The 8,236-nt window shown below is 40.8% G+C and overlaps 1 protein-coding gene across 1 annotated transcript in view; it reads left to right on the forward strand.

Annotated features, from left to right (window-relative positions):
• Positions 1 to 7,605, forward strand: part of tbcd (tubulin folding cofactor D) — a 51,995-nt gene extending 44,390 nt beyond the window's left edge. The window contains exons 34-40 of the mRNA XM_080723635.1: positions 87 to 208; positions 1,755 to 1,832; positions 2,191 to 2,277; positions 2,932 to 3,019; positions 4,795 to 4,904; positions 6,314 to 6,398; positions 7,390 to 7,605. Of these exons, the coding sequence (XP_080579761.1) occupies positions 87 to 208; positions 1,755 to 1,832; positions 2,191 to 2,277; positions 2,932 to 3,019; positions 4,795 to 4,904; positions 6,314 to 6,398; positions 7,390 to 7,404 (585 nt within the window). The 3' untranslated portion in view covers positions 7,405 to 7,605. The remainder of the gene's footprint in view (positions 1 to 86; positions 209 to 1,754; positions 1,833 to 2,190; positions 2,278 to 2,931; positions 3,020 to 4,794; positions 4,905 to 6,313; positions 6,399 to 7,389) is intronic.
• Positions 7,606 to 8,236: the final 631 nt, after the last annotated feature.

Below are 8,236 nucleotides of genomic sequence, written 5' to 3' on the forward strand. Positions count from 1 at the left end.
TTTGATTAGCGTGATAATATCGTAAATTGCTGTTTCTTTGGTCACAATAATGGTGACATGACATTTTCATATTGTCCCATCCCTAGGTGCGATTCTCCTCCCAGTCTCTGTTTGACCATCTGAAAGGCATCCAGCAAGACCCCGCTGCTCTGGGACAGTTTGGAGACACACTGCTGAGCATCTTCAGAGACAACATCCGCACTGACAGGTACACACACACAACACTGGCTGATCACCCTGAGTGACACTTTGGAACTGTGAAACTCTATTGAATACTGTGGGGAGAACATGACTGTGGGAACGTTGAATGTTGAACTAGGGCTTGGGGAATCAATACACTGTGGTAAAATAAGTTACTGTGTGTGTGTGTGTGTGTGTGTGTGTGTGTGTGTGTGTGTGTGTGTGTGTGTGTGTGTGTGTGTGTGTGTGTGTGTGTGTGTGTGTGTGTGTGTGTGTGTGTGTGTGTGTGTGTGTGTGTGTGTGTGTGTGTGTGTGTGTGTGTGGTGTAGTGGTTTGCTGGGGTAGTTGCAGAGGTGCCAGTCAGATTCTTAGTCGGACAAAAATATATAAATAATAATACCGTCCAACAACCGTACAGGGGACTGACAAACTATTATATCAATCCCTGAAACAAACAGTAACACAATACCAAAGAAGATCATAAAGAAAACACACACACACACACACACACACACACACTACATTTTGTTCAGGACGGGCTATCTCTACTAATGGCAAGAAGTCAAAATTAGACTGGTATGGTAATTTTAAACGCCCGCAACCATGATACAGTAATACAATATGTCATGGCCTTGAGTGTCGTATTGCTTTTACAACAAGGTTCTCTGCGATTAGCAGTAAGATTCACTGACAGTTTTAACCAAAACCATTTTGTTGCCTACCAAAACCAAGCATAGCAGTGGGTTCTGGTCATTATACTTCCACTTCAGTGTGTGCCAGTGGGAACCGTGTTTTCATATAGAATATCTACCGCACAATATCGAAAATTAGTCATGGAATGTCATTTACAATGGCTGGTAGCAATGCTGACCTTACAAGGCCTCTGGAATTCTGTCTCTGCAGACGGTTTTCTGGGGTTCCTGTCATATGTACTCATGTTGCCTTTGTGAACATGCAAATAAATAGGGCTATCACAATTTAATAATAATAATAATAATAATATCTGGGACTTATATAGCACTTTTCTGAGTACTCAAAGACGCTTTACATTTGGGCCTACGGGGGCTAGGGGGAGGGGAAGCAACAACTTTATTAGAAAAAATAATTAAGAAAATAGTGCAAAAGAGGCAGTTTTGAAGGCAGGGAGGGAGGGGGCATCTCTGATGCGCTTGGGGAGTTCATTCCAGAGGGTGGGGCCGGCTACAGAGAAGGCCCTGTCACCCCAGGTTTTTTTCTTTGCCTTGGGGACCTTTAATTGTTTTTGTTGTTGACAATTACATTTCTGTTTGGCTTGTAGGCTTTGAAGTTGCACATAGCAGATATGACACATAACCTAAATATACAAAGACATGACTTAAATATTTGACAACTTTATCATCGCAATGCGAGCTTGTAGATCTGCTATTTACACTATTTTTGAAAATGTTTGACAAAATTGTTGCGATTATGTCAAATAATTGCGATTAGACGATGATGTAATATTGTGACAGGCCTACAGATAAACAGAGCAGACGTCTACTCCATGAACTAAGTGAGTCAACGTAGTGTTTTTTTCCTTCTCCCGTCTTCCATAGGGTGTCCATTCCTGTCCTGAAGATGTTGGATCAGATGCTGGCTAACAGCTGCTTTGAGATCTTCACAACCCAAGAGAAGTGAGTGTTATGTTCAGACCCAAATCCGAATTTTGTCCAATCCGGATTGGAATCAAATCGTTTCAAAACTGTACACAGGATGGAAACTGAACCACCGGCAAATCCAATTCCTAAAGATATCTCTTCTCTGTACACTTGAACACGATGTTTGTCGTACGCCAGTGTGTCGCTTCACAAAGATGGCTACGATCTACATGCCTACAGTGCGCCAGATCGGCTATTTTTGGGCATGTGACGTAATCTTACCAACACATTATAACTTAAGCATTACTTTGGCCTATGTCATAACGTTGATAGGGTGATAATGTCTGAATACACACATGCAATCTCATCTCTTTGCCTTCTTGTTTTCTCCAAGTCACCGCTTCTGTGTGGAGCTGCTGGCACTCTGCAAGGAGTTCAAGAAGTCCAAGGACTTTCAGAAGCTACGCTCCTGTATAGACGTGTGAGTGTCTCTGCTATCATCTTAAACACACCAGTACTCTGTATTCTGTACACCATATTGGGCTGTCACCATTACACATTTAAGTTGACCATTAATTATCACACAAATAATTGTGATTAACAATTTAATTTTTGGCATTAGAACACAACAAAAACGTAATTTTTGCCTTTTAGGCTTCGTAATCAAAAATTGCTCAGGGCAGAATGAAATTACTCATATATTTAATAGTTTTATACTTTTTATGCAATTCTTTTATGGTTTTATACTAGACAATAGCAGAAATAATAAGCTTGTAGATCTGCTATTTCTGATAACATTTTTCAACATGGAAACAATTATGCAAAAATAAATGCGATTATGCAAATAGTTAGGTCAGACGATTATGTAATGATCGTGACAGGCCTAACACGGTAACACCATTATTTCTCTTTTTGTTTCTGAGCTGGATCAGTGGTTCTCAAAATGGATTCTATGGACTTTGTGGGTTCCTTTATGGGGTCTAAATTGACCCATACAAGCCTGTAACTCTTAACAGTGTACACTCTCAGAGTTAAGGGGAGACCTTGAAATGTAAAAGTTTGAGCAACACTGTTCTGTGGATGGATATGGGGTCGGCCATTGATTGATTCTGCTGCTGTCTCGTTCGTGTCTCAGTTTCTGCGGGCTGGTCCAGTTCCCGGGCGAGGTGAGGAAGAAGGTTCTGCTTCAGCTGCTGATGATGCTGTGCCATCCTTTCCCTGTGGTACGTCTGCCATCCTGGGCTGGAAACAATCTGTCCACACAGTCTGGTCCACAGTCTGCTCCACACACACACACACACACACACACACACAGTCAGGGGCGTCACACCAACTTCTGGGCCCTGGGTACAAGGATTCACTGCGGGCCCCCCATGAATGTTAACTATTGAAAAATAGCAGATATACAAGCTCACAGCGCGGCACCGAGTGCCGCGCTGCGAGCTTGTATATCTGCTATTTTTGAAAAATCGTGAAAATGTGTGCATGAAAATGTGTGCAAGAAACCTATGTCAAGGACCCCCAAGATGATATGTATTTGGCCACGGACCCCGATCTCAAAATATTTAGTTCCAGGGACCCCCAGAAGCAAAATTTGAGTTAGAAATGTTTGCTTAAAAAATACATATATTCAAAGATTTTCACACATTTTCACAACTTTTCAAAAATAGCAGATATACAAGCTCGCAGCGCGGCACTCGGTGCCGCGCTGTGAGCTTGTATATCTGCTATTTCTCAACAGATAAAGTTACAAGGGCCCCTCCACCTTGGGCCCCAGTAACTCAGTCCCACTTTCCTACCCCTTGTGACGCCCCTGCACACAGTACCATACGTCTCTACAGCTCTCGAGTTGAAACCGTTTGTGTTGACATTTTCGAGGTGGATTGTCTGAATCTAGCCGGGTGATTTTTATGCGTGGCTTGTTTGACAGCTCTGTGGTGTCTGTATAAAGAAACAGAGGAATTATTGTTCTGATGCAAAACAGAAAATTGCCTTTTCAAAAAGAAAAGTGCTTTGTATAGTTGATTCTCTACATAAAGATGTGCCCGTCGGGGTGTTTAGCAGTACGGGGAGACATCAAAGGCTATCCAGAATAAAGAAATGCTGCAATGGTCCATGATGTTGTCTCAGAACATCTCAGTGTGCTCTTGTTTCAATAATGTGTCTCTTTTCTGTCACAGTAAAATTCACAGTAGTAGTCTAGTAATTCTAGGAAAAAAATCCACTCAGGTTGGAAAAAATTGTGTTATTTAGTTTCTCAACTGATTCTGACAGGAAATTAGGTCTACTAGCCAGGATAAAAAAATCTACCATAATCTGCTCACTGCAAATACCCACAGTGGCCAAATCAAGTTGGGCTCCCATCGACTTTCTATACAGGAGGAAAATACCCAGAAAAAAAATCTGCTTTAAGTAGGATGTGAGGGGTCTAACTAGGGGTTTGTCATGATGCTGAATCCATTGCAAGCATTTGTTTTGCACAAAAAACATTCCTTGGGCTACAAATGGCCCCAGAAAATGATGGTTTAGTGATGAAAAGTGATGAGTCATCACTTTTCATCAGTTTTGTGGGCGTTTTCTGGGGCCAATGCTTGCAATGGATTCAGCATCATGACAAACCCCTAGTTAGACCACTCACATCCTACTTAAAGCAGATTTTTTTTCTGGGTATTTTCCTCCTGTATAGAAAGTCGATGGGAGCCCAACTTGATTTGGCCACTGTGGGTATTTGCAGTGAGCAGATTATGGTAGATTTTTTATCCTGGCTAGTAGACCTAATTTCCTGTCAGAATCAGTTGAAAAACTAAATAACACAATTTTTTCCAACCTCAGCTTTATTTTTACTTGACTATAGGTCTGCAACTATTGAATATCTTCTATTTTAATCATCATTTAGGGTCACAAAGGAACATTTAGACTAGACTACAGAACTCTGAGGAGCCCGTGTTGAAGACCCTTGCTCTTGGGAGTTAAATGACTGTGTTCTCTGTGTGTGCAGATCAGGAAGACCACAGCCAGCCAGATGTACGAGATGATGCTCACTTATGATGATGTCATTGACCCAGAGGTGTTGGATGATGCCATGACACTGCTGAGTGACACTAATTGGTCAGTGGTCACAATTTTGTAAAGCGTTTCTTCCCTGACTAAATGCTGTCTATTATTAAATATAGATTTATGTATGGACTGTACACAATAAGACGTTTCACTTATGTCAGGGTCTTCAACGCTATTCTTTTCAGGCCAAGGAAGCTGAGATAGAGAGTTGATGCAGGGACGCCCACTACATGTGTTGCAGATTAAACTTGTTCATAGATTTCATAGATGTGTTTGGCAGCACCATTATCATGTAGTGTTGTGTTTTCATTCGAACCACTTAAACCTTCAGAACTTGTATTTGACCTGCTTTTTTTCCCCCTAAACCAAACCTCTTCACTGAAAAATAGCAGATCTACAAGTTCACAACGCCTCGTCCTATATCTGCTATTTTCGGCTAATGTTCCCCTCAGAGTAGGGTTGCCAGCGTTCAAGTGCTTAAAGGAGTAGTTCACCCCCAAAATGACTTTTTTTCTATTGATTAGTCATGCCATGGAGAGTAGAGTTCAATAATATTTTTTGCTTTTTGTCGCATTCCTAAGACAAAAATTTGATTCGAGTAAATTTACCCCCATTGATTCCGGATGGTGACCCGTTTCGAAACGGGTCACCATCCGTAATGAATGGGGGTAAATTTATTGTTATCACATTTTTGTCTTAGGAATGTGACAAAAACCAAAAAAAAATTCTAACTCTAGTCTCCATGGCGTGACTAATCAATATAAAAAAAGGCATTTTGGGGGTGAACTACTCCTTTAATGTAAAAAGAGAAAAAAGAAAGTTCTTATCACACAGAGATTTGGCAATACCCCCTATAGTAACTCTGAGGACCCCCTATGGCAGGGGTTTTCAAAGTGGGTGATGGGGCACCCTGGGGTGCCGCGACGGCAGTCCAGGGGTGCCGCGAGATCGTTTGATAATATTTGGAATTTATTTGGACACTTGAAAAAATATTTAGTATAATTTTAAACCTGAAGTACAAAGTTATTTTCAGTCAGTTCTAACCAAAATGGCTGTTATCTCAACGTTTTCCTCACAACATAATCACTAAAATATCATTACTGTCAGGCAGAAACCTCTGTTGCACAAAACTAGTGAAAACAGCTGATCTACAAGCACACAACGCCTCGCATCGCGAGGCGTTGTGTGCTTGTAGATCTGCTGTTTTCACTAGTTTAGTACATTTTATAGATGATAAATACAAAACGAACGGTTTTGGACATACAAGGTTTCCACCCGACAATGACGATATGCTATAAATATAAGGTGCTGGGACTGAAAATTATAATAGTGCCTCGGATTAAAACAAATATTTATGGGGTGCCCTGAGACAAAAAAGTTTGGGAACCCCTGTCCTATGGTTCCCGGACCCCCTTTTGAAGACCCCTGCCTTATGTTGTCATGTTGGGTGTTTCCTGCAGGGAGAGTGACATTGCAACGGTACGGACACACCGGAATCAGCTCTGTGATTGGCTGGGAGTGACCAGGCCCCAAGTAATTGCCAAGGTGACAATGTTTAAACGATTCGATTTTTATTGTATTTATTTATTTTCCTCTGTTTTTACTGTTTACTGTTAATGACACAAAGTGCATTGCATTTCTGCGGAACCTTAAGCTAACTATTGTACCAATTATGTTCAGCACAAGGACACAAGTGAACTTCTGTGTTTTGTCCAATATTTCTTATTGGACACATGCGCTTGCCTCCCTTACTGAACTCTGAGCCCTGATTCACTTTTCTAGAAAATTAGCGCTTAATGAGGGAGTTAAGTTAGTGAAAGTTAACTAAAGGAGTTTCTTTCAACAAGCTATTTTGGAGAGTAAGGGTTTGATTGGATTTCTGCCTGTAATTATACATAGCAAAAAGCAATGTACCTTTATTTCCTTGCCACATTCAGATAACCTTAACCCATACAGAACAGGTACACATTATTGTGTAATGTGTATCATTATTTTATGCTTTAACTATTGAAAAATAGCAGATATACAAGCTCACAGCGCGGCACCAAGTGCCGCGCTGCGAGCTTGTAGATCTGCTATTTTTGAAAAATCGTGAAAATTTGAATTTTAACCCGTTTCTATAAGTGTCTTTTGAATGTTTCTATGTCAGCAATCTGGCCAGCCATCATCAAAGAAAAGGTCCTTTTCACTTACCTGGAGCTCAGTTAGTCTGTTCTCGAGAGACTACTATGTCAGTGGTTCTCAAACCTTTTCATTTGGAGGACCCCCAAAATGATATGTATTTGGCCACAGACCCGCATCTCAAAATATCTAGTTCCAGGGACCACCCAGAAGCAAAATTTGAGTTACAAACGTTCGCTTTGTAAATACATATTATTCAAAGATTTGCACACATTTTCACGACTTTTTCAAAAATAGCAGATCTACAAGCTCGCAGCGCGCGCTGTGAGCTTGTATATCTGCTATTTTTCACTGGTTAAAGCATTCAATAATTCTAGGCCTAAATGGGTTTTAATCAGTTCTCTTTCATCAACAGGGCGCTGTCCGCTAGAGGACCTTTTGGTTATGAGCACGGCGTCGTCTCATCCGGAAGGAGGACCAACGATGAAACACAGGACTGGAAGGTGACTGCAGCCCTTCCTTCCCAGAGGCTCTCTTGGTCTGCCTAATTACTGTACACAGCATGGAACACGATTAAACTGGGGATGAATCAAACTGCAATCTGTCAATTTAACATAATTTTTTTCATGGTCCTGACAAATAAATCATTTAAGTTCAGCTTTATTGTCATCTGTATTCTGTATTATAGCACAATGGGATACAGTACTTGTTGTTCTCAGGCTCTCTCTGCCTCAACACAATACAAAGGACACACTATCTCAACCCCACATAAAATACTAAAGACCTACATACAGTAGACTGTACTGTACACAATGCATTCATGTATGTACGTACGTACATGATAGACGGTGTATACTGTATATCATGTATTGTACATGCGTGAATGCATTGTGTATACGTGACACTATATGCAATACAGAATTACATGCCATACCGGTATTCTTGCTGTTGGGCAGAAACATTGTAACTCCGTATTTATCATAAAAGCATGCCCTATTTTATGCTTCATCATATGACAGTGTCGCGCCATAGTAGCAAGATGGTGATCTACAAGCTCACAGGTTCTGAGCTTGTACAGCAGATCGGCTATTTTTTAGAATACATTTATAATTACATGTTCACCTACATTGACGTGCCCAAAATAGGGATACCAGTTTGAAAGTCATCAAGTCTGTAGTTTTTATAAATATTTAACCAATGAAAAGTATTAGTGAGAACTTGTGATTCAGTAACTACATTGGATCCATTGGAACGCAGGCGCT

This window comes from Nannobrachium achirus (genome assembly GCF_963921795.1).
Source record: "Nannobrachium achirus genome assembly, chromosome: 4".
In the NCBI taxonomy this organism is placed as follows: domain Eukaryota; kingdom Metazoa; phylum Chordata; class Actinopteri; order Myctophiformes; family Myctophidae; genus Nannobrachium; species Nannobrachium achirus.